This window comes from Calypte anna, chromosome 2 (genome assembly GCF_003957555.1).
Source record: "Calypte anna isolate BGI_N300 chromosome 2, bCalAnn1_v1.p, whole genome shotgun sequence".
NCBI lineage: Eukaryota > Metazoa > Chordata > Aves > Apodiformes > Trochilidae > Calypte > Calypte anna.
The window spans coordinates 95,424,427-95,451,544 of NC_044245.1; the positions used below are offsets into that span (position 1 = coordinate 95,424,427).

General features: G+C 37.3%; 1 protein-coding gene across 1 annotated transcript in view; it reads left to right on the forward strand.

The window, feature by feature from the left end:
- The first annotated feature begins 17,591 nt into the window (after positions 1-17,591).
- The window catches only part of TMX3 (thioredoxin related transmembrane protein 3), a 30,299-nt gene continuing 20,772 nt past the window's right edge, over positions 17,592-27,118 (forward strand). Inside the window, exons 1-5 of the mRNA XM_030444671.1 lie at positions 17,592-17,635; positions 18,502-18,692; positions 19,001-19,055; positions 24,497-24,536; positions 25,458-25,581. Of these exons, the coding sequence (XP_030300531.1) occupies positions 17,592-17,635; positions 18,502-18,692; positions 19,001-19,055; positions 24,497-24,536; positions 25,458-25,581 (454 nt within the window). The remainder of the gene's footprint in view (positions 17,636-18,501; positions 18,693-19,000; positions 19,056-24,496; positions 24,537-25,457; positions 25,582-27,118) is intronic.

Below are 27,118 nucleotides of genomic sequence, written 5' to 3' on the forward strand. Positions count from 1 at the left end.
ATCAGTTGCATACAAATGTTGAAAGTTTGTGTCTTAGTACTGCTTACTTATAGGTTAACAGAACTTAAAAAGGTCATAAGAACCATATTTAGGACCTTGCTCCACACTACTGTGATGACTTTGATTAGGTCAGTTGTCCTTACCTAGGAATAAATCAAAATTAGAACCCAGATCACATTTATATGTAGAAAGCCAAGTACAAGTAATTTTTTTTTTGTTTTGGATAGGATGAATCTACTTTTTGTATCTATTTTTCATACACAAATAATGACTACAGCAATAGAATATTCCTGTATTCCTGCAGTTGTCTCTACTCAAGGCTATTCTGCACTGTAAAAGCATGACCAAAATGTACTTCTTTTGGATAAATCAATGATCAGTTTTACTAAACAAGTAATTCAGCAGCAGCCTAATGAGAAATACAGGAATCTTCTTTCAAGCTTTTACTTTTGTTTTTTAGCTTACCTCGTATTGTAAAAATTAATCACAGTTCCAAAACAAACACAATAGCCAAAGACAATACTATACAGTGTAAGACAGTACCATGAAGAAGTATGTGAACTCCTTCCAACAATGTTATGTAGAGCATAAAAAACCAGAACACATTGGTCTGGGCAGAGTATCAGGCAAATGTCTTGAATTACTGTAGGGGTACAAATCACTTCTCAGTTATGACAGCACGAATTTTATTTATGGATGTACTTGGATATTACAAAGAAGCTGCAAGTACTGCACCACACCGCGTGCTAGAATTGGTTATAAAAGGGGAGTTGACATTAAGCTAAAGATGTGAATCTTTATATTAGCTTTAAAATGCCCTCTTATTGAAAGTACTATGTGCAATTTCTCTCGCTCTTAGATGTGTTCTCACAGCCATCTCGGTTACCATATCCCAGTTTACCTGTCAGCAATGAACAGATGAATACCCATGAAGACAGCATGATTCATCTGAGGGCCAAGAATGTAATTTCTCTTGCATCTGTGATAATCTACAATTCTTGCAGTGGGTCTCTCTTAGAAAAAAATCTTCCACATAATTCATGGATAACAAGGAGTCCCCTTGGTAAACTAAGCCATTTTAACTGTACTCTTGAGAGCTCTAAAATTAACTCATGGAAGTGGCTGCTACAGATTAGCCTGGGAAGTACATACAATTCCCAGGAAAAAATAGGATTACTGAGTTGATTGAACTTTATTTTTAATGGTTGTGTTCAATGGGAACATGTAAATGGGAATCCTGAGTCCAGTTTAAGCTTTTTTTTCCAGATTAAAGAGACAAGCTTTAACCATGTTGTTTTATGACTATTTTTACTGAAATGGTAGAGGTCTTACCTTATGCTTTCTGGCCTTCTCAGGGACTTAAGTGTCTACATCATTTCTACAGGCTGATGTGTATACATTAAAAATATTTCTTCATTTAATGCTTTCTTTTACATTTTAACTTCATCTTTTTTTTTTTTCAATCCCAAATTGCTCAGCACAATCTTATACTACTTCAGAATAACCTCTCACTAATATATTCTGCTTAATGTAATTCTTTCTATTCTTAGTGGCCTTCCATCATAATTAAGCACAGGATTTCCCAGCAGAAATGAACAAATGCACTTTCCCAAGATTCTAATGCACCCAAGCTTCTATCGCAGATAAGCCAAAGAAATACATTCTGTCCTTTTCAACTCGACCCAAGTTGATGTTTGGCATTTCTTCTGAACAAGAAGAAAAGGACAAGAAAGCAAAAAACAGTATAAAAATTATTCTGTATAAGCTTTATCCATTAATGAAATTCAGACATAAAATGTGAGCAGCTGCAAGGATCATTTTAAAAAGTCTAAAATATGAGTAACTTAATCCCTCATTCTAATATTTGGGATAGCTAAAGGAAAGTAGAAATAATACACTTTCTAGCACAAAAGGAGTTCTGTTCTCCACCCCTCATAATTTAGCTATGAAGTTTCAGCTTTAATAATTACTGAAGACTGTTTTGTTGTAAACCAAAAACATGCTTCAAAAATACAGCTTTTCAATGAGAATCAGTATGTTGGCAAATTCAGATTATCAGAATTGGAAACATCAATAAACTCATTTAGTAACTCAAGCATATCTGGACTACTGATAAACCTATGTTTTTAGGTGAGTAGTCGCTACTATCAGTCTGTCAGAGTGATAAACTTTAAATCCTTCAGTGCCTGATGAGTTTTACTGTTCATCAAACAGGGTCTGAGAATTAAGGCCTGCCTAATACCTGGACAGGTGATCTGCTATGCACTTGTCAGGTTTTGACTGGGATCAGCATCATTTTAACTTGCTCTTAGCCAAGTTTGAATTCACCTAGTGTTAGAAGTTTAATGTCTAGTTGAAATCTTGAAAATCTTGAAATAAATTAATGACAAAAAGTCTTATAGAAATATTAAAGGAAATTTGTGACCATATCTCTCCATCTAGAGCTTTTATCTACAAAGATCAGAGGATGTATATATATAAAAATGTCAAAAAATGTTGCTGATGATATGTCTCTGATGACACAGCGTAAACAACTCACACTCAGTATGCAACTTCTGTTGCACCTTGATGTTCAGTTGTTTCTTTTTATTCACTCTGCTCACTCTCCAAGAGAACAACTAAAGGCAGAAAGATTGCAAGGAGAAGATACGAAGTTTTAAAACAAAAAAATTAACATTTGATATTGTGATGTATTTTCTCTAAAGTATATGGCATTTAGAAAAGCAGCTACAATTCTGCTCTCAGAACACTGGATGGAATAACCTTTTTCTTAAGAAAAAGAAACAGAGCTACTTTCTGTTAAATTGTCAGCTCTTGCTTTTATTCAGCTGGCAGTAAGAATTACTGCTGACCAATATAAGAGGCAAAAGTTCCACTGTTTCCCATTGACTAAATATATCTGATGGAAACACCACACTTGACTGATCTAGTTGTCAGTATAACTATGACTAAACCAATAGAATTAAGATAGTTCAGTTCTTTTTCTGTTCTTTATATGCACACATTTTTATGCAGTGGGATTACATTTTTTCTATACGTGTGGCTGATCTGAATCCACAAGGTCAATTTGAAAAAGTTAACTTCTTAGTTTCAATAACCTATGGTTTTAGTTTTGCTATTCACAAATAAGTTCAGAGTTCTGTTATGCATCTTGTGATGAAATTCTATTTCCAATGCAGAAAAAAGCCCACAGTCATGCAAATGACTGTGGTTGTATTTTGGTTAAAATTAATTTCATCGTCTGGCTACAATGTATTTTAATTTCTATAAAAAGAGAAATTGGCAGCTGACATTCACTACAATAGGTGAAACCTACTAGCAGCTGATTACCATTCCTGAAGGTTGAGTTTGTAAATGAAAGGAGGAAATACAAGTCTATAAGGCAGAGATAATTCAGATGGATCAAAAAGATTCACAATCCTGATACTAATATGCTTTCATACTCAAAAAAGCACTCACGGAATAATAAAAAGAATTTATTTTTGGCACGAGTTTTTCCTTGTTGGCTTTAGTAAATGTTAAATGCTAAGAGGAAACACATGACATCAGGTTATTTAAAACCAACCACAGGCTTTTGGCTTTTAACTGTTCTTTAAGCGCACCAAGATTTGGCATCTGGCTAATAATCCATTAATTTTGCTTTATAAATCTCAATGAAATTGTAATATGACCTGTTATTCCTAGTTATTAAAATTTCCAGTTTCAAAATCACATGCAGTTTATGCACACAGGTGGCTTCTGCCCTCCAAGGTCAAGCTATACCATTTCCATTTTAAAGTTATGATACACTTTCAAAGCATGTTTACTTTACTTTATCTCATCTAAAAGATTATTATCTACCAAAGCTCGAGATTCTGAGCACTATGTGGAAATGGCTCTACAAGACTTAATTAGCAAGCAGAAGGATAAACAGGAAAAACTGCTTTCAGCAGATGATAAATCTGTAGATGTCTGATTTTCATGATGACTGAGAACACCTGCACTGTTATTAGCTTTTACTGCATTTTCTGTTGTAGCTCTCCCTGAGTGGCTGTGGGGAGATTTATTCAATTGAAGATCCTTTCAGGCTGGGAAGGTAGAACTGCCAAAGTTTCCTGGCCTGATTACCTTGTACTAGAGCCCCGGATTTCTCCACAAGGGCTGAAAATTAGTACCTTCCAATCCTCTCCCTGTCACTTAATACCTCCCCTTAGTTCACAGAATCATAGAATAGAATCATAGAATGGAATCATAAACGAGTTTGAGTTGGAAAGGATCTGAAAGATCATCCAGTTCCAACCCACCTGCCATGGGCAGGGACCCCTCCCACTAAACCAGGTTGCTCAAAGCCCCATCCAGCCTGGCCTTGGACACTTCTAGGGAGGGGGCAGCTCTCTCTGACTTGTGCAATATCTCTGGATGAAACCAATGAGATACATGACAAAATTTCCTCTCCTAAAGGTCATTCCATGGGTTTTTTTATATAAGGCTGAGCACACAGTTAATTTTTCACTCAAAGGGTTTACTAGATAATGTTGTTTCATCTGGGGTATATTTGATTAAACTAAATATATTTTCTTTGCCAGTTGAAAACTAGATTTAACCAGTCAGAAAGAACACTGATAGGAGCCCTTTAACTTTTAACTATGACCAAAAAGCAGAAAATACTACATTTAAGCTGATATTTCATGCTACAAAGGAATCACTCAGAATGCTAACAACTTCAACATGATAGGCTGAATTGATGTAGTATGTAATCTTAACATACTCCTCCTCACTTGAGAAAACTGGATAGTGTACAAAATCAAAAAAATTGGTGATAGTTTGCTCTTACTTTGACTAGGTGTAGTATTTTCAATCCCTGAAGACACTGAACAGTTTTGCATTTTGCCTACTAGAGTGCCAGTTCAGGTTCTCCTCAGAGCCTTGTTAGATACACAACCACCTAAATATTTAGAAGAAGAAAGATCTTTGGGAGAAGGTAACATACGTTAGAAAATCTTAGGAAAAAAAGATTATTTTTTTTACAAAAATATACAAATGTCAAATATAAAATGTTAAGTACCTGTGCAAATACTGACTTTTTTCTCTAGGAAATACTTGCTTCTGAAGAAAGGATTGTGCTGCAGAAGTTACTGTCAATAAATCTAATAAGGTATGAAACTGCAGATTCAGTTTCTAACAAATGAACCTTGGCTATAGTAACAATAAAATGATAGTTCTTGTCACCATGGCAAAATAGAAAGAGAAAAAAATGATTTAAGTAGAGAATTTTGTTACTTCCCAGTAAAAGTGGCTCAGCAGCCAAAATGTTCTGGGACAATTCTCAGCACATGTGCTATGATTTCCAAACATGTGAAAATCATCAGTTCTGACAGCTTTTGGAGATTGGACATACCTATATTAGTGTTTTCAGATGTTGTTTTTTTTTTTTTTTTTTTTCTCAATTATATGGCTACAGTCTCGGATGGATGCATATTTCCAAGTAGCTGGAAAGATAGTCTGCTTCTCCATGTGGCTCCTGCATGGGAAAAGATTAAATCAGCTCCTGTATCAGTTTTATTACAACTTCCAGTGGTTTAGATAGAGAGTTCTTACTGGTAGGTTATTCTGATTGGAGCTGACTAGTGAAGCTGAGACAATGGTACGGGAACTGGGGGCTTTAGAGTTACCTGTTTCAAAGTAAGGGTATCAAGGAAATATCAATAAGTAACTTTGTAAATTATTTATCCATAATGATGTTTACAAGACTTAACAATTAGTAACCAACCTGATCTCCTTTTATGACGAGGTGACCTGCTTAGTGGATGAGGAAAAGGCTGTTGATTTTGTGTGCCTAGTTTAAAAAAAATTATATAATAAAATATTTATAATAAAATTAATTTATTATATTTGAAAATAATTAAATTAAAAAAAAATTTTTGACACATTGCCCCACAGCATTTTCTTGGAGAAAGAAAAGGCTCAGAAAAGGCTCAAGGCTCAGACCTGTGTATGCTTTGGTGTGTAAAAAACCTGACTGGCTGGGCCCAATTAGCTGTGGTGAATGGCCTTAAACCCACCTGGCTGCTGGCAACAAGTGGTTTTCCCAGGAGTGAGGCCCCGAGGCCATTTCTCTTTAATACCATTATCAATGATCTGGATCAAATGCAACTTCAGTACCAAGTTTTATGTGAGTGTTGATCTGCCTGAGGGTAGGAGGCTCTGCAGAGGGATCCAGACAGGCTGGATCAATGGATCAAAGTCAATTTTAGGAGTATACACATGGACAAACTTTGTTCCCTTGACTTTAGTCACAACCCCATTCGATGCTACAGGTTTGGGGAAGAGGGGCTAGAAAGCTACCTGGCAGAAGGTTTCATTGGGTTTATTCATTTTGTTTATTCATTGATAGCCAGCTGAATATGAGCATCAATCAGCCCAGGTGTCCAAGAAGGCCAACAGCATCCTGGCTTGTATTTGAAATACTGTGGCCAGTAGGATTAGGGAAGTGATTGTCCTCCTGTACTCAGCACTGGTGAGGCTGTAACGTGAATACTGTGCTCATTTCTGAGCTCCTTACTACAAGACATCGAGCTGCTGAAATGAGTTTCCTCCCCAGAGAAGGGAAACAAAGCTGTTGAAGAGGCTGGAGACCAATTCTTATAAGAAGTCTGGAGAAAAGCAGGCTGAGGGGAGACCATATTTCTCTCCATAGCTACCTGAAAGAACGCTGTAGCAAGGTGAGTGTTGGTCTCTTTTCCCAAGCAACAAAAGAGGAAATGGCCTCAAGTTGTGCTGTGGGAGTTTTAGATTGGCTAAAAGGAAAAAATTCTTTACTGAAAAGGTTGTCAGGCACTGGAACAGGACGCCCAGGGAAGTGGCTGGATCACCATATTCCTGAAGTCATTTAAAAGATGTATAGGTGAGGTGCTTAGGGTCAATAGTTTAGTGCTGGACTTGTCTGTGCTGGGTTAATGACTGGACTTGATGTTCTTTCAGGTGTTTTCCAACAAAAACGATTCCTTGATTCTATGATTCTGTTTTGCTGTTCTGTGGAACATTATGGACCTTATGCACTGTGAGTCAGAATATAGTATGCAAACTCAGTGGTAATGTATGATCATTTAAAGCATTTGTACTGTTCAAAATAAGCGTAAAAATAAAATAACATTTACATCAGACTAGGACAATACAAAAGTATTTCAATAATAATTCAACCTGTGTGTTATAAAGCATAATAGTTACTGAAACTGTTTCAGCAGAATTTGGCTGAGGCATATCATGCATGTATATGAAATAGGTATCAGTTCTTTGTCCACAGATCTCAGGGAAAAAAAAAAAAAAAAAAGTACCATTACTCTCATCTTCACCTGCTCTTTGAATTGCTACTAATATAATCATAATGAGACAAATTTCTTTTGGACATCCTGTACCTTGATGAATAGTATTGTGGTTGGGACCTTTTAGTGCTAATATGCTCTGAATAGAGTTTTGTGCAAGCTGTCAGGACACCAGAGGGGCTGGGAGGGTGGCAAGGGATCACCATGGGTCTGTCAGAGCAAGGCCATGGAGCCAGGACCCTGCCCAAGACAGGAGCAGCCACCTGGGGACACTGAGGCAACCCCAACCTGGGGTATGGGGCATCTGCCTGGGGATGGGGATGAGGATGAGGATGAGAATAGGATGTGAGTCTGGCTCTGGGGACCCATGTCTGGGCAGGCCAGGGGGTGGGGAGCTGGAAATTGGCCTTTCTGGAGCATCACTGGGACAGAGACCACAATGGGGTGCTGGGCTGTGGGCATGGTGAGGAGAGCCCCAAAGCCCCAACAGACAGGGACAGGCAGTGCCTCAGGGCCATGACACATGGCATGTAATCATGTTTTTTTTCCCAACTGAGTCAATATCATATATTTGAAAACAAACCAAAATCAGCCAAAAATATATCACAGCAGTCAACTTAATGACATATATGTATTTTTTAAAATACAATTATCTTTGATACCTTTAATAGTTATTTTTCATCATCATGCCTTGACACTTGTCCATGACTTCATACCTGCCTGCAGGGACATGAAATTCAAAGCTGAAGTTTTAATAGATCATACTCATACAATAAATCCAGTATCTTAAACCGTTTATGCTGTGCTATTTTGCCCATTTTTCCCACATCTGACTTTGATGTTTTTGTTTCACTGCCTTCTTGGCTTCTCTACCAGTACTTTTCTTTCAGTAACTTCTCTCATTACTTGCTGAGTGACCCTCTGCTGTGGGATTCAGCCATTCAGCATCCACAGGCCAAATTTGCAGGGCCCCTCCACCTGACCTTGGCTCCAGTTCTCTGAGAAAACTCTCGTTTAGGTGTGAGAAAGCGGGCAAGTTAAAATTAGGCAAGATAAGGAAAGTGAAAACAGATGGAAATGCAACTGTTGAAGCAACTCTGGGACACAAAGCGGAAACTACGGATCTAAAACTTTCAGAGCTTTCCCTCCTGCCAGCTCCAGGGAACTGGGAGATAATAACTCAGCAGCAAGAGCAGGGCAGGTCAGACCTTTGGAGGGGTTTGGGCCTTCCCCAGCAGACCATCAGTGTGTCTGGCCTGTGAGGACTCAGCCTCTCTCAAAGGGATGGTGTGGACATTAATATCTAACCAAGAGGCTTGATAATCCTAGCCTGTCATCACATGTGTTGTCCAACAAACAACCCCCTTGCACTCCTCAGCTGTATCTTGATACAGAGACTAAAACACAGAGGAGAAATTTAGAAAGGATAAAATGAGAGCACATTGGCTTTCAAAGTCATCCCAGTTTTAGAATTTATTTGCACCCATGAAATATTAATGGAAGACAACACCTTCGCATGAACAGTCTTGTTGCTGATATGCATTTTCAGTGAAAAACATTTTGCTGAAAATTCCTACCTAGTTATTTGGATTTGCTGTGGGTCTTCCATTAAAATAAAACAGGTTAAGGCATTATAGCTCTACATAACTAGTTTCTAGAAGCTGTGTATTAATCTAACAAGACTACGGAAGAATCCACAAAGAAATTAATTTTCAGTTATTGGCACACGTTTTCATTGTAAGCAGATAATAAAAGTACATTAAATCAGAATCAAGTGACACAAACCATCCTGTTGAAATCCTGCTAAAAAAATTCAGCAGATGTCTGAAGACATGGAAAGCTCAGAATATCTAAATCTTATAAATTTACATTAGGTTATAATTTTCCTTTCTTGAAACTAAGACCCTAACAGATAGTTACTGTGACATTTCAGAAAGTCATGGCAGGTCATTAAATTCTGTCCTTTAAATCCTACTCCAGACTTTCCCTGGGACACTTCCTCTCACATGTTCTTTCATGTTCATGGGTATTTTGATTTCAGCCATATTGCAGTACTATTACAAATATTATTACAAATACAATAAAAATTTACTGAAGTACACTTTATAAGCAACGATATCAGGGAAAATATAATATCTGGGGCAAAGGAATGAAAGAAATTACAAAAACTTTATCTCATGCAATGTGTCAACTTCTCCTACGTTGCCTTTTCACTGTGTAAGAACTTAATCCTTATTTTGCACATTTGTTTGGGTACAGTGTAGGAGATATCAGGAAAACTGGGGAGAGACATTTTACAAGGCTATGTAGTGATGGGAAAAGGGGTAATGGCTTTTAACTGGAAGAGGGCAGATTTAGGTGAGACATTAGGAAGAAATTCTTCAGTGTCAGGGTGGTGAGACACTGGCAGAGGTTGCCCAGGGTAGTTGTGGCTGCCCCCTTCCTGGAGGTGTTCAAGGCCAGGTTGGATGAGGCTTTGGGCAGCCTGGTCTGGTGGGAGGTGTCCCTGCCCATGCAGGTGTGTGGGAACTAGATGATCTTTAAGTTTCCTTCCAACCCATACCACTCAATGATTCTATGACCTATGGATCATACGTAATATTGACTTACTTACCACAAAGCCAAATTAATCATGACAGGGTGAGATTTTTAATCATATTTATAGTTTATATGTTCATATTCTGCAGAGCTAATGTTCTGAACAATATAAATTTCCTCTCATGAGATTTCTGAATGGAAGTGATTAGAATGTGCTTTATAAACATTAGATACAATGGTTTAGACAATAATATTTTAATGTGTCTTTGCAGATGAAGTAAATGCATAGAATTTGTCATACAGGAAGTAAATGACATAGATGACATGGAATTCAGACTCCTAGACTCTGTGAGATTAGAATCTTTAAGTAAATGTGCACAAACCCAATTCTTAGATGGAAGAGAAAAAGAGTGCCAAAACAAGCAAATAAATTTGGAAAAGTATAAATTAAAATGACAGGAGTTATGTATTTTTAAATTCAAACAAGATTATATCACTGCCTACCAGAACATAATGTTTTCAGATCAATAAAAGCAGAATAATTTCTTACATGGGTGGAAGAATCAGAACAGAATAACTGCAAGCCTCAGAAATATTTTTACCAGATATCCCATTCAGTTCCCTACTATATTAGTTCTTCCACTTTCTGCTGCTGCTAATAATCACAGGATGCTGACGTGTACAACTAGTTTCTGCCAACCCAAGCAAGCTGCAGTAAGCATGCTGTAATTTGCAGTCCTGAGATGTTGACAGACTGGTTCAAGCCAAACAAAAGTACTTTTTTTTTTTTTTTTGCAGCTTCAAAGCCCAAAAGGAGTACATAGAGTTCTGTCAAAGTCAGTGGGATGCTGGAAAGCTAAAGCATAAGCTAAGCTGTTCCTTACAAAGATGTTGGCCATCATTCCAGAGGGGATATCACAGAACTAACTTCAACAAAACATCTGGCAACAAAGTGGTTTTCTACACAGGCTGTAAATAATAGGCTGAGAAAGTTTTTCTTAGGGGCCTCAGCCTGGCATCCAGCTGTGTGTTGGTTTTGTGCACTACCAGTGATGTAAACAAGTAATATTTTAGCCATGTATATTACATAGTCCATCTAAATCTGTACCTTGTCCAGGTATGTTCATTACAATATAAGTATGTAATTTTGAAAATTTGGTATTTCGAGACAGCATTTAGAAAATTCTTTTTTAGTTATTTTTCTGTCAATTATATGAAGTTTGAATCCAAAAGATCTCTATAGTTGCTATTGAAGCTGTTGTCTAGCAAATGCTGAATTTTTGCATGTGTAGTTGTGTCTCAAAACCCAAAAAGGATGGATAATATGTTAATATTTTAAGATAACTTCTAAGAAAAATAAATCTAACTTTTTAACCATGGGAAAACATTAACCTTAGTTCTAAACTTCTAGCTTTGGGACAAGGGGAGATAACAAACAAAGTGAGGACAGAGGAAAGGTCATCACAGACTGGATGCCTATTGACAGAAAATGACTGGCTATAAAAGAAAATTCATGGTACTTTACATTCACTTGGATGCTTAAAATACCAAGAGTGATCTTTGTGGGTTCCACTGTATCCCCTACACAAATGGATATAACCTGGTTTAAGTTTTTCATAAGATACTGCAGCAACTCTTTCCAAAAGCAAACAATTTTTCTTATGTGGAAAGTATACAGAGTGATACAATACAGAAATTGTAATAGTTACCAGCCAAAAAGGTTAGTTTTCTTTACCACAGTATCTGGTTTTTATCATGGCTATTACATTAGCACCCCACATTCTGCTTGCATCCTGTGGACTCTACAAATAGAGCTCTGCAGATGTTTGCTATTACCCACAATTTAGAAACTATTTCATGGAAGAAAAAAACCCCTGAGAATTAATCCCCCTCATACTGCCCTTGAAGAAGCAAAAATGTCAGAGTCATTTCATACAAATTTCCATCTAAAACAATATAACTTTGCTCTTATTAAACAAAATTTATTTGTCTTTATTTTTCTTTTCACAATGCAAGCACATTACAGCCCATGTTACAGTATGTATATAAACTCCTCCTGTCAGAGGTACAGAAGGAGGAAAAAGAAAACAGGTATCTGGTGATACATGAACTTGTGAATACCAGAAGTAACAAATTAACCCTATACAAATTCAAGAAGGGTATTGTTGGTCAAACATGTGACTTCAAAACATGTAACTTGCACAAACTAAATGGGATTCTTGCATGGTTAACAACATCTACAGCAATTAAAATTACAGTATTAAGAAGTTATTTTACTCACATTTAATCTGATATGGCACCTTAACCTCATATTGCAAAATACTGTTCTGTGTTAACCATAGAAAATTTTAACCATGGAGTTACCAAAGAAAGAATAAGGAAACTACAGAACAACCATAATTATGTTATGCGAGTGTTGCTCATTGTCTCATTGACAATATGAAACACTGTTTATCAGCAAGGAACCATTGTTTTAGTAATTACAGTATGTAAAATACTGACGTGAGTGAACAGTCTGAAAAAATGGAAAAGATAACTCTGATTACTAGTGCTAAGAAACAAGTGAACTTTTTTTTTTCTTTTTTTTTTTTTTTTTTTTTTTTCTTAAACTGATAAAACCTAGTAGGAAAGTGTAGTCTAGCATAACTTTACATTTGGGGTGGATTCAGAGCATATGGGACATGTAAGTCATTCACCCTGTAACACACTGGGGGCCATTCCCCTATTGAGTGACAGTACTGGAATGTTGCTCTCATATCCTGGATTCTGTAGAGTTCATCAAGTTAAAGAACTTCCTGCCAAAGAAGTCAGTGTAAATTCCATAAGCATTATTTCCTTGGCTGTAACTATCTTTCTCTGTTAAATAAAACCAAAACTTGCAAATGTAGGTATTCAGCATTCCAGACTAGGTCTAAAAACCATCAAGATGTACAAGTAATCTTTAATTCCTCTGAATCAAGTCGTTAAGAATTCAAGAACAGCTTTGTCTTTGTGTCATTTCAACCTTTTCCCTGCTCCTGACCTAAACAACAAGGTTCCTGTTTGCCAGGCAGCATCTGCCACACACCAACAGTAATTCCATATTTACCCGACCACACCTTACCAATATGTTTTGACTCAAATTACATCACCAGTTATGTTAATTAACATTAATTTAAGACATTTTTTTTTATATATATTTTTGCTAGAAACTGATGTGGCTGAGTTGAGGAGACAATACTGCTGAAAAATTATTTTCATTTCCTCTGGATCTCCCAAAAATGCTATGAATGATGGGTTAGTTTTCTGGCAGCCCGAAGAAGAGTAAAAAATAAAGTATAATAGAACTAAATACAAATCTTGCATATGATAGTTCCTGAAGGTTTCATACATTTCTTTCCTGTTAATTATTCTCTTGGAGTTTCAAACTATAACAAAGCAGTGTTGCAAAATCCAGAAAATTACTGCACTAAGCATACCAGAAATTTAGATGTGAAATCTACTTCTCAGCTGAAGTGCAATTGTAAGCACAGGCAGAGCTCTGATAACTGCCAAATGAAAAAAACAAAATAACAAACACACCAAAAAAGCCAAACTAAACACCAAACCAACCCACAAAGATAATTTCCAATAAAAATAACTTCGATGATGATCTCATTTCACTAACTTAAGAGCTGTAAAACCACATTCTAAATCTGGATAAGAATCGTCCCGTGTTACTTTGTGCCTTGAAATGAACAATGTTCGCTACAAAAATTCAGTTTGACTCCTACTCACTCCCATCCTGAGCAAAATACAGATATAAATAGATAGATATAGATATAGATAGAGATATACTGATATATTGATAGATATAGATACAGATATACAGATATATAGATATAGATAGATATAGAGATAGAGATATATTGATAGATATATTGATAGATATAGATATATAGATAGAGATATAGATAGATAGATAGATAGATATAGATGATATAGATAGGTGGGTGTCAGGAGCTGCTGTGGCAGGATGATGACAAGGATGGAAACTGGAAGAAGCTCCTGTAGCACCACAAGTGTTGCTCCTGGATCCGATTGACTCCCTCTGCCTGACAGTCTGGGCATGGTGTTAGAAGAAATCTAATTTTAGTATCCCGTGTAATTACCTATTGCCTTGTGTAATAACTTGCAATGCCTATTATTTAAAAAATGCTATACACATAGAGTATTATTAAAAATATTCTATTCTAGCATAATACTGTTCCTATCAGTGTTTCTAGTGTGCAAAGCTCTTCCTTCATGTATTTACACACAGATCTGGACACTAAACTGGTTCTGATACAACTTGTTGGTCATCACTTCAATCTCTTAAACAAATCAGAAACAAAACTGAAGGCTCAAAACATGAAAGCCAAATACTGATGATTCAAACATTAAATTCTGAAATAAATATAATATTACTTCAGCTAGCCTATAATATGTCCAAACCCTCCTCCATATAGCTCTGACAGGGAAGATTCATGAAAAATACCCATGATCAACCACGAGAATCAATATAAAGTACATAATGGGTAATATAAAAATATTCTCAACTTAATTTTCAAGTAGTACCGTAAGTTAGGGAGCTCTAAATGTAAGTCATACATTATAAATTATAAGGCAAACTTTAAAGTAAGACCATGCAAAAAAATTGAAAATGTTATTTTTGTAAGTACACCCAAAAACCAGCAGGTGTCTCTGTAACAAAAGGAATGTAAAATGTAAAGTTTTAAAAAAAAAAACAACTTACAATAGACAGCACCCCTCTCTCCCTCACAAAGGACCAGTTCAAGTTCTTCTAAAAACTGAAGTTATATGGTAAGGTGAAATGCTAATACAAGATCAGTCAAATGCTGCTGCCAATCCCGACAGTATTAATGCTGTCACAATTACGTTTTTAATTCAGATTCTCCTTCATGCTGTGCCTTGCTAAAACTGCAAGCACTTTCACACAAAGCATGTAAAAAAATCCCCAAAGTGTACCAGAACATGTGCAAATATCTGTTCCTCTAATTAGAAACAAAATTTTTTCACTACAGGTTTACTGATACTTTGAATTTAACTGTATAATAACAACTGTATTATTGGCTTAGTTCATTTTTAAAAACAGACTTATAAGGCTTTACCACTAGGAAGGTACCAACAGAGCTGAAGTCCTATAAACCTTCCATCACAGACGCAGTAACTATAGGAAGATAATAGATATCAGTAGAGCTTATTCCTGTAATGGAAGAGAAATGAACAGTGCTCATCTTAAGATCACTAAATATAAGCAGCACTAAATATAAACTAACTGAAAAACTTTGAATATTTTCTATTACAACATTCAATACTGAATGGTACAGTTCCTGGTCTCCTAGCTGGCATGTAGTTATAAGAATGCATAGGCACATTTTGTAAAAATGTGAGAACACAGAAATCATCTGTTCACAAATGTGCACTTAACCCGTCAAACTGAAGTACATATCCTCCCTTTCTATTCATTACCACAGGCTGTCTGGTTCATGTGAAAAGCTACTTGAGAAGCATTTATTTACATTTTTGTTTTGCTGAACGTGTCTTTGAAAGTGGTTCTTAACTGCAAGAGTTATAACAGCAAGAGCTGTTTATCAAACCTTAACAGTTTGATAAAAGGTAAATACCAAGGAGGTGAATGTTCTCAAAGTATAGAACACCTGTACCTTATTAAAGGGAAAAGAAAAATATTTTTATATACTTTCAAAAAGAAGTGTCTTTTAATTTTGAAATTACTAAATTTATTCTAGGACTACTTCTGCTAAAATTAAAATATATATTTTCCCACATATTTTCAGATTTTATGTAACAGCAAGGAAAACACGAATAACTGGAAAACACTTTGTAGAAAAACTTTGTGTAAGTATTCAGAAATATAATTTTTTAAACTTCATCTTGATGTTTACATTCTTCATGCTCTATAATAGCGAATATATATAGTAAATGACATATAATGAAGTAAAAATATACATTAAATTTATATAAAACAATTAGCAAAATATACTCCCAAACAGTAGCCTCATCAAGAGATAATACTGCTAGCAAAATTAGAAGAATCTTGGTTTTTTTAATCTCCTTGTCTATCATATTAAGAACCAGAGCTACCTGGGGCAGCAGGACCATTAAAATTTTCTACATAATATGGGTTGGAAGGAGGCTTTGAAGCCCTGTATGGGAACTTGCCTGTTCAATTTCCAGGGTTTCACTGATTGCCAGTCTGCCAATCTCCCCATAATTCCCAATTTTTCCTGCGGTCTTTTCAGGATTTCAACAGTATCTTCTGTGCTTTTTGCTTTTTAGCCTTCCATGTCTTTTTTTTTCTTTTTTTCTTTCTGTTCATACTTCCTCCTTAGTTCATTTAAAAAAGCAATCCCTCTTCTTTTCCCATTATTTTTACACTAATCTCCACAGGGTTTCGTAATCAATTAATAGCAATCTATTAATCCCATATTTTTTATTCAAAAGAATTGCTCATGGTAGAAATAATACCACATAAAAAAGCCCCTTGAGATTTCTTTAAATCTCATCTGTCATTATACTATTTTTTTTGGCATGTCACATGCTTTTCCCACAATACTTTGTCACTAGGCTTCAGTGCAAGAACCAGCATATATATGCACATTCCATATTAGGCAGTAAAGCTGGGCTACAAATAGTGTAAGTATCACATAGTGTCATATATATGGGTGTACATAAATTTAGCTAAAGAGAAGTAAACATATAGCGTCTCCTTCAATTTCAAAATAACGCAGTTCAAGAACAGAATACAGGCTTGCAGAAGACTGGCTCACAAAATGCAAAAGTTAGTAAAAATGGTATCCCATTATTTACATGGAGAATAAACTTCAAAGCCAACAAAAAAGGCTTAAAGGATATGCAAATAGTTTTATTCAAATCCATAAAAAAATATAGTGTTCCTTCCACTTGAAAATTTATTTGAAGGCAACCACAAATTGCCTGAGTAAGAGAACAGGATTATACTAATTTAACAGTTACATGGCTATTCCCATTTTCTCCTGCATGAATTTCCCACTAAAGGATTGATCGTGTAAATTGTTTTCTTTGTCTCAGTCTAGACAGTGGCTAGATTAGGATCAAAACAGCTGCCAGCTCTCATTTGGTCAGGCACACAGACAGCACTTAGCTAGCTGGAAGTGAAATGCCATGAAACAGAAATTCTATATGCAGTGAATAACACTCATAATGATCCAATGCAGATGTTAGCAATTTATTAGTTCTCCTGGTGACGAGCATGGGCGGGAAGTTAAATTCTTAGTAATAATGCTTCATAATCTTTCAGTCAAACACAGGTAGGAAAAAAGGTATCTGTCCACCATAGGCCAGTAAACAGTCTCGAATTTCAATGTCAGGTGCTGTGGCATACAGTCTCAGGTCTTCACTTATTTCTAAGGCAATAAACCTGTGCTATGGTAGCTGGCTTTTCCAAAGGGCTGAAGAGCTTGGGGCATCATTTGACAAATCAAACATGCCTTTTCATGTTGATGCTAGAGAAGAACACACGTACATGCTCGAGCACATACACACAGAACAGCCCCAAAGCAAGGCAGCAGTAATCATTGCTGCTTGTAGGCTCTACCATTAGAAGAAGAGACTGAACACTGAAGTTAGAGGAACTGAACTGTCATTGGAATAATTTATCCTTCTCTAACAAAAACCTCAAACATTTGTATGCATAGCTGAGGAAAGTAACTCCAGTGTAAGGGAAAAAGGCATATGTCAGAAATTACACTGACAGAGTCCAAACGGAAGAGGAAAAGGTAATGGAATCACAGAAGAGTTGAGGTTGTAAGGGACCTCCAGAGGTCATGTGCTTCAACCTCCCTTGCAGGTTCACCTGCAGCTGGCTGTTCAGGATGATATGCAGGGAGATTTTTCCTATCTCCAAGGTGGGAGACTTGTGGGCCGCACTTGGCAACCTTCACAGTGGAGAAGTGTTTCCTGATGTTCAGAGGGAACCTCCTGTTTCAGTGTGTGCCCAGAGCCTTCTGTCCTATGGCAAACACCACTGGAAAGCACCTAGCCCTTGCTCCTTTGCACCCTCCCTTCAGGTATTTATATACCTTTCTAAGATTCCCCCGGGGGCCTCTCTTCTCCATGCTGAGTAACAACAGACCTGCTCTAAATTAATGTTTTAAAAGGGCTCCTCAGCTGGATTGCTTCCAGGACAAGCACTAAAAGGCAGATAAACTGCTTGAAGGTAGGAAAGGCTGTTAAAAGACCTGAAAGAACGAGGTAAGTTGAAGAGATTGGTATGGACATAAAACAGAATGTAGCAGGTCCGTGTTTTTTGTCGCTGTGATGAAGGAGGGTTGGTGACACAGCAGCATCTCTAAGTGGGACGGCATGAACTCTACCAATGGAAGACAGCACACAAGTGGCACACAGTTATCCGCTGAGACTCCCTTTCCTAGGAATTAGAGCACAGATTTTACTGCGAGTCCTGGAAACCCCTGGGGATATGACAGCGTCCACCCACGATGCGCCCCATCACCGTGTCGGGGTGTCACAGCCGCCCTCTCCCAGCCTTCAAGGGCTTCTTTCGCTGGCGCGAAGACTCAGCAGTGGCCGCAGGAGCACCCTGACCCCAGCTGGGGCCGTGCCTGCCATAACTTCCCTCACCCAGAACCTCCACTCCCGCCGCAGCCCGGACACAGCCCCCGCGGCCCCCCCAGCCCCACCGCCCCGGGCACCCGCGACTGCGCAGTGGGGAAAGGTCGCAGCCGCCGCTCGCCGCTTCCCCTTCCGGCCGTGCCGGGGCTGCTGTCAAGATGGCAGCGGCGGGCGGACGGCTGCGGTGGATCCTTGGGGCAGCAGGTAAGAGCCGGGCGACCGCCAGCAGCTCCGGACTCGGGCCTGTGGCCTGGCAGGCGTTGGGGGGGAAGAGCGGTGGGCTGCGGAGGCGGAAGAAGTGGCAAGGGGAGCAGAGGGCAGCGCTGCGGCGCCGGGCGGGAGGTGTGGGGCTGCGGGGAGGGGAGGCGGGGGCTGCAGGGAAGCATCGGAGGTGTGAGAGGGTAGGAGAAAGGGGAGAGGGTCTGGGGGAGGTGAGCCGGTCATCTGGCGTGGTTGAGAAGCCCTGGTTTGGTTTGGAGCTCGCTTATGGTGTGTTTTTCCTTCCCTCGCAGTGATTGCACATGTGGTGGCATCAGGTGCGGGTTTTGTGGTGGATCTAGATGAGTCGTAAGTACTGGGGTGTCTTGCCTTATTACTTAAATGCTAATTTTTTATTTTTTTTTTATTTCTTTTGGGGTTGGGAGGGTTGTGGGACCTCAGACTGACAGCTTTATGCAGAGTGTGGTTGCCAAGAAAGCAAGGCTGGAAAAGTGCCTTTTTCTTTAGCAGGAATGGCAGAAAGATTGTGGCCTGCGTTAAGCAGATGGAATTAATGAAGCTGATTATCACTTTTCATTTTGTAGTTTTTTTCTTTTAAGAACTACTATTAAAGCTGCTGTAGTAAAAATATGTTCGTAGGATTCCTTAATCTGTCTTTAAGAGTAATATATTGGTGGCTCCATGCCTGCCCCAAATAAAAGCTGCTTGCGTATAACCAAATTCTTCATTAGAGTTCACTGTGTGGCATCCACAGGAAATTGGGAGGATGAGTACAAGCACACTGGTGCTTGGCCAGAAATGGAAGAGAGAAGGAGGCCTGGCCTGCAGGAGTAGTTCATGGCTGCTGAGGTGCCAATTATATCCAGTGCAAAAATGTTCTTTTGCAACAGATTTAGCCCTGAGACTGCAGAGGTGTTGAAATGGGTAGTTCTGCCCTTAACTTGGCTGGGTAGTGTCATTGTTCACAGTCTGATGGCTAATGCACTTGCTGTTCCTACTAAAAAATGACTTCCCAAATTGTTTTGTTTTCTTTTTTTTTGTTAGATCAGCAGGTTGATCTAGAGTGCTACAAAGCAGCATGATTATTAGAATTGAAATGGAATGTGTAGAAAATACTAGCTGGTAGGGGAGGAGAAGGTGTCATTAGAGGGCAGCTTTATGAAAAATTTAAGGCAGTCAAAGGAGACCTTTTCATGAGGGTTCAATTCATGATAAATTGCATCTTAGAGCTGAACAGTCAGAAAAGCATTCACTTTTTTACCATGTTGCCTATTCAGCTAGAACAGATAACCATAGGATCAAATGAGGTGCTGGGGAATTATGGGGGAGGGAATGGGAACGTATGGAAGGAACGTATGGATACGTATGGAACATATGGAAGTTCTGAAGACAGAGACAGCCATATCTCTGACTGGTGTTTAAAGTGGTGTGAAAAGACTACTGAAGCACATGAACTTCTTGGACATGACTTTCAGAGCTTGTTATTGAAATGTGCCTCGTGTTTTAAAGGACTGAAGTGAATAAAATAGCATGTGTGTATGCTCCCACATCATGTTCCCATATCATATTTCAAGTTATTACAAGTGTAAATTAAAATGTAATTGCTTTTTGGAGTGAAAAAGCATAATTCAGTAGTCACATGAGTTTTTAGAAATAGCTGATAAACAAAATCCTGCTTTACAAACTTGGGATTTTTCAACTGAAAACCAATACAGCTGCTTGTATTCACAACTAGGAGTAAGAATTAAATGGTGGGTTGTTCAGAACAAGTTTGTGGAAGTTTTTTTTCTTTTAAGCTAGTTGGCAAGTAGTGAAAAAGGTCAGAAAACAATTTTTAAAAATTCAAGAGCAATGACCAGTGAAAGCTTCAAGTTATAGAAAACTAAATACTAATAGAGGTTTTGCTGTTGGTTGGAACTTTTGGATTTTGCTTGAATTTTGGTTGTTGCAAACAATGCCTATTAGGATGAGGTGCAGGTCCCTTTCTCAAGCTTACAGCATATAGAGAAATCAAATAGCAGAGAAGAACTAACAGAGGTGCAAGTTGCACCAATGTCACCCACGTGAACTGTGGAAGGGGTGCAATATAGCAGCTATGATTCCTATCAGTTTATGCTCATCAAACTGCCAGCTGTGTCAGATCAGAACTCATGCAATATTTGCTGACTTTTTCCACTGTGATAACAAAGCAGGCAAGTAACCTGACTGAGAAACAAAGTATTTTTCTGTCTGTGGGAGTGTGCTGGTGGCACAGCCCATGAAGAGGAGCATCAGGAACTGTGTAAAGGGGGTGAAAACATACAGGGAGGAAAAGAAACAGAAGCTACATTAGTTTAAGGCCCTGGAAATTCTGGCCTTAGTCTTCAGTTTTGCTTTATGCTTGTTTCTTTTGACAGTTAATCATTAGCTGGGGTACATGGATTAAGCAGAGGTTGAGGCAACATTTGATCATGTAGTGCCAAATGTTGAGAAGTTGTATGTATTTGAGACAAATAATTTTGATTCAAGTACACGCAGCACCTATGTTATCTTTCCAACAGTGTAAAAAAAGAGACACTGGAGTTTTACGTCTAGAAAACAGCACCTTCCAAAAATGCTTAGGTACCCATTTGTACAGAGATTGCAGTTTTTCTTGAAAAGTATGAATTCCCTTAGTATTGTTTAATAACTTAATAATTTCTGTTGATGTCACAGTTTAATGCTGGCCCAGCAATTAAACCAAATAACAGATGCTATTATTAATCCCCCTCCCTTCCCTGGTAAACAAAGGAGAGAGAATAAGGGAGAGAGACTTATGGGTTGGAAACTAAACTACACAGCTTTAATGAAACAGTAATGATAAAAAGGAAGAATTACTAAATATATACAAATATACAGGAAAATTGATACCACGTTCCTCCCCCTCCCCCCCAATAACACTTAAGTCACCACTGAGTCTGCAGGGCAGCTCTGAGAAAGTCCAGGATGGACTTCTGGAGTCGGCAGGAGGCAGGAACACACGGATTCAGGCTGTCATGGATCAGGACCATGGGCAGACAGACGGAATCCTCCCAGGATGCTGAAGCAAACAAGGACATGCAAAGAAGAGGAGGAAGGGAAGGAAAGGAAGGAAGGAAAGGGTTTGACCCGCGTGTTCCCTCAAATTTATACTGAGTATCACATTGACCTCTTTGGCCAATTTTGGTCATTTATCTTGTATGCTTTTCACGAAGGGAGGGCTGCAGGTGTGACCTCTTTACTCCTTTTCTCTTTCTGGAGGGCAAAATGTTCCTCAGAACTGAGCAGTGTCCTTGGCTCTGCACACCAGTCTGTGGCTGCAACAATAAACGTCGAGTGTTACCAGTCCCAGAAGCTGACACAGACTGAGAAACTTGCTATTAATTTCAGCAAGTGCAGCTACTTACATAGCTGAAAGCAAAAGTACAAGACAGAAAATTACCTTTATTCTGGCCCAAACCGGGACAGTTGCCCAAACCAGAATTAATTTAGGCAGCTTGTTTTTGTCACACTTCAAATTTTAATTTCTGTGGAAGCTGGTTAAAGAGGTACTTGTAAATGAGAGGTACAATTTGAAATTTATTATTGTAGCCACTGACTATTTTTTATAATATGTTAGGCCAGAGTTATTAAATTAAGTTGGAATGTTTTGCCTTCTGACATTTGCTTTTTTTCCTTCTTTTCATTGCTGTCTCCTGGTTTTGTAAGATTTCTCCCTACCTTCCTCAGTGCTTTACTTCTCTTTGCAATGTCCTGTAACTGTCTACTGTGGTGGGGAAAGGAGAACATTTCATTGTAAATTCTTCTTTTACAAATCAAAAGTGAATTCACGAATTTTGATTTACAAATCTAGATTGAAGCCTGGCCCAGGATCTGATGATTCAGTAGCTGTTTTCTGCCTCTTGCATCATGACCAATTATTTGACAATGTAATTGGAACTTAACTGGAGCTTTGTTAGAGTTCTCAAGAGATGCTTGACTCTAATTAGCTATTTTATTAGCTGTGTAGCACTACAGAGTAGCAAAGTAAATTTTTACTGAGTTGTTCAAATGAGCAATTTTGTGACTCCAAACTGCTGCTCCACTGTAACAGTTTTATGACAGTTGTTGCAAATACCTCTTCTGCTGTACAAGGGTTGCAACCTTGGTACACCAGCAATAAAAAAAGCCGGAGTTGGCCAGGGAAATGCTGCCACTCAAATTTCAAGCACTCAGTGCTGTAATTAGATTATATTTGTAATTCAGAATTATTTCTTTTAAATAAGCAGCAGTAGAATTTCTTCAATATAGTTATGGACTATTGCAATTCTATTCAGCTTTAAATGAAATATAATAAATGTTTGTTGATTCTGCTTACAGCCTAAGAGCCATTTTTAGGCATGCTTAAGTTGTGCCAGGGGAGGTTTAGGTTAGATATTAGAAAGAATTTCTTCACGGAGAGGGTGATTAGGCTATGGAATGGACTGCCCGGTGAGGTGGTAGATTCACCGTCCCTGGAGACATTTAAAAAAAGACTGGATGTGGCACTCAGTGCCATGGTCTAGCAACTGCTCCGGTGGGTCAAGGGTTGGACTAGATGATCTCTGAGGTCCCTTCCAACCTGGCTAATTCTATGATTCTATGATTCTATGATTCTATATTGGGAATTGATGAGCTGGGCTATAACTTTTATTAACTGGATCTTAATTTAGATTGTAGATCACAGACTCACTGTGTAATTTTATATATTTCAACTTTTGCAATAAGAGTTTTATGATAAGAATGTTGTATACTGTGTTTTATAGCACATCTCAGTACTTTCAGTTCTGCTTTTACGAAGCCTACCTTTAAAAAAATAAAGCTTACATTAAAATTTGAGCATATTTAGTTCTCAACATATAAATAGTTAAGTAGTGTGATAATTTCTGTGATCTTGCAGTAACAACAGTTCAGTGAAATGTGTAAACACCATTTCAAGAGGTTCCAAGGAACTTTGATTTATCACATTCTATTTTTCTTTTAGAGGTGTTAGCATTTAGTGACAGATTTACTATTAATAATGCTAGTCAGTTCATCAAGATGTAATTTCTCTAGCATTAGGAGTATTCAGTACTATATGTGTATCTCTGAGTTTTATAATTAAATTTAACATTTTTGTCCCAACAAGTTGGTTTCTTTGGTACATCTTCGATAAAAACAAACTGATCCTCCTGTAGTAGAACGTTGAAGGATATTGAACTAAGATTGCTTTGCATTTGTACATGAAAGATTAGTCTACATTCAGTAAAGCTAAGATTATCAGTATAAACTAATAGTCTGAGAGTTTGTATTAGTTGATCTATAAAAATGCAACATTTTCTAAGCAGTCAACAGTAGTATTTAATATAACTTGAACAGCTACAAAATGCTTCTTCCTCTTAAATATTTGATACAAATATAATTTGTATGTTGTGGTGTGTTTTCTCATTTCTTACTGGTTTTCTGTTTGAGTTTTTGTGTTTGTTTGGTTTTTGTTTGTTTGCTTGGGTTTTTTTTTTTGTTTGTTTGTTTGTTGGTTGGTTTTGTTTTTTTGTCTTGGCAAATGGTTATAGAAACCTAATGGGTACAACTGTGGATTTGTAGCATAGGCAGGGGCAATCTTAATACTCAAAAAATAACTATTTCCCCTTTCTCCACACCATCAAAGAAAGAAAGAAATCAGAATTTTTGTATCTGTAGTTTTATACCAACTTAATTATAGACTTTGCCTGTTCACATATGAATTTCACTTATTTTTAGATATATCACATTCATTCTGGTTTTTTCCCTCCTAGGTTTAAAGAAAATCGTAAAGATGACATTTGGCTTGTAGATGTGAGTATATGAGAAAAATGGGAAGACCTGCTAGTGGAAATCAAAACACAAAACGTATAGTGATACACTCTGTAGTAAGGCTGCTTCATCATTTGGAAACTAGTTTGTACGTGGTGCAGAAAAATTACATGACAGTAATTCTTCTGGCTTGACAGATAAGCAATCTCTTTGTATTGTTCACCAGGAATTAGATTGACTACTGAGTGCAGACAGGCTTCATCCTGTATTTTACAGTCTGGACTAAACATCAACTACACGAGGGGCTTCTTTTAATTTTCCAAGATATTTCGAATGATTCAGTGATTATTTCACAGGAAAGGGATTTTTAAAAAGATGGAATTTGGGGGGGAATTCTTTTTAGATCATCCAAATATGATCTATAATTCCTAAATCGTGTAGTTCAGGTTTGTGATTTTTGAGTGGGGAACACTCTACGTCCTGTTTCAGAATTGATCAGTAATGTATAGGAAAACAGAATCCAACTTTTCCAAGTTTTAGCTTGATCATGCTATACCAAAAGATTGATTCCCTGTTAATTTAACAGAAGTGTCGCAATGAAGACATAGGCAGCAATTTTATAGTCTGCTTGTATAAAATAAGTTTACGAAGAACTGAAATCCAGAGTGCAGCTTGTGCATGTATATATATATATATATATGGGCAATGTATAGATTAGACATTATGAAGAAATTCTTCACTGTGAAATTTATTTCAAAATTTGTGCTTTCCTATTAAAAGTAGCACCAAATTAGGAAAGCTGTTTGTCATCTCAGCTTTGTAATTGACTTCTTATTAAGATTTAAAGAATACCTCTACTGCAAAATAAGCTTTACTAACATATTTGAGTGTTAATCATAGAATCAACTTCTCCTAATTATTTCTCTTCATTAACTTTTTAAATCAAATGTATTTGCTTCTCAGTTTTATGCACCTTGGTGTGGCCACTGCAAGAAACTGGAGCCTGTGTGGAACGAAGTGGGTATAGAAATGAAAAATATGGGCTCACCAGTAAAAGTTGGGAAGATGGATGCAACTTCTTTTTCTAGTAAGTCTGGTTTGGTTGGGTGTCACTTCATGGCAGACTCAATTTTGAAACTCTTCCTAAGTTTTTTTCATTGTCACTCTGTATCACAGTAGATGTATGCACAGTTAGTGGAGAACTAAAGGTGACAACATGCTGTAGTATGTGTTTTCTCTTGTTTTTGCTTGTGTAGGGAATTCTTCCTGACAAATGGAAGGTAAAAATTTTTCTAAGATCTGCTTTTGGTATGCTTCTTAGAGTACCATATTACAAGTATCTTTATTTGGTGCATCTCCTGATATCATTCAGTTTTAGGTTCTTTGTATGACTCTTGGACAAGTGCTTGTGTTCTTGCTGTTACTCTTCTCAGGAAATCAGTCCTTAAGATGTTACACCAAAAGCCTGTTAACTGAAGTTATTACATCCATGTTGAATATATTATCCCTGTGTTTCTCTGAAAATGTCTTTTTGAAGAACCATATTTAGCTATTTTAACACTTTCATTTTTGATGATGCCTTTCATATGTACTCACCTTTTCAGAGAAGCACAAAACTTTAGATATTCAAAAAAGTATTTTGTGTGGACCTGAGAGGACTGTTGTGTGCTTCATAGTATTTTTGTAGCTTTAGCATGCTTATTTATTGTCATTTTACTTAAATCTATATTTACATAGGAGAATACTTAAAAGTGAAGACATGGAGAGTCGTGGGGCCCACGTGAAATCTGTATTAATACATGTGATGTTTTTAGTTATTACACTTTAAAACGGACTATTCAGGATTGTACTGTTTGCATAAAATATTATGCAGACTGCTTCTTCAGTGATACTCCAGTTTTTCTGTGCATATGTGCAACAGAGTTTGGTGTTTTGAGATCAAAATGATCTTGTCTCAAACAGCAATTTATTATATGTAGCTTTTCCTGTAAAACCACAAAACGTTGACCCTATGTTTCATCTTACTTGCTGAAGAAAGAGACTTGCTAAAGAAAACTAAGTTGGGAGAATTAACAGTTTCAAGATCATTCAACCAGGTAACTTCAAAATTTGAAATAGATTTGGTAGATCTCTAATATTCTAGGCATGTATATCAGAATTCTAAATTGTATAATCTTTTTCACTAAAATGTTTGAATCTGTCATCCTGGTTCTATGTATTTGATACCTAGAACAGAATTAGCATTTCAGTTTTTTTCTCAAATATTTTGCATATTCAAAAATTACTAAAAAATACAATTTAAAAACTGCAAGGTTTTATTGTGCCCTGAAAATATTTTTATTCTTGGATTTGTGGCCAGTTTTATTAAGAAAACAGTCCAATAAATCTTTTGAAGTAGTTTCATCCTTTTATTTCAAAAGTGGTGATTTTACAACACCTGGATGTGAAAAGCTCAGTTAATGCTGCTTAATGTTTTTCCAATCTAAAAAGTCTCTGAAATCAAAGTAATTCAGTCTTGAGAATATGAGAAGGAAATGCAGCTGGGCACACACATGTGACTGGGAAGGAACACGAGTGGTTGGCTATGCATAGTTTTGTGTTCCAATTAGCAATGTGAAGTAGTG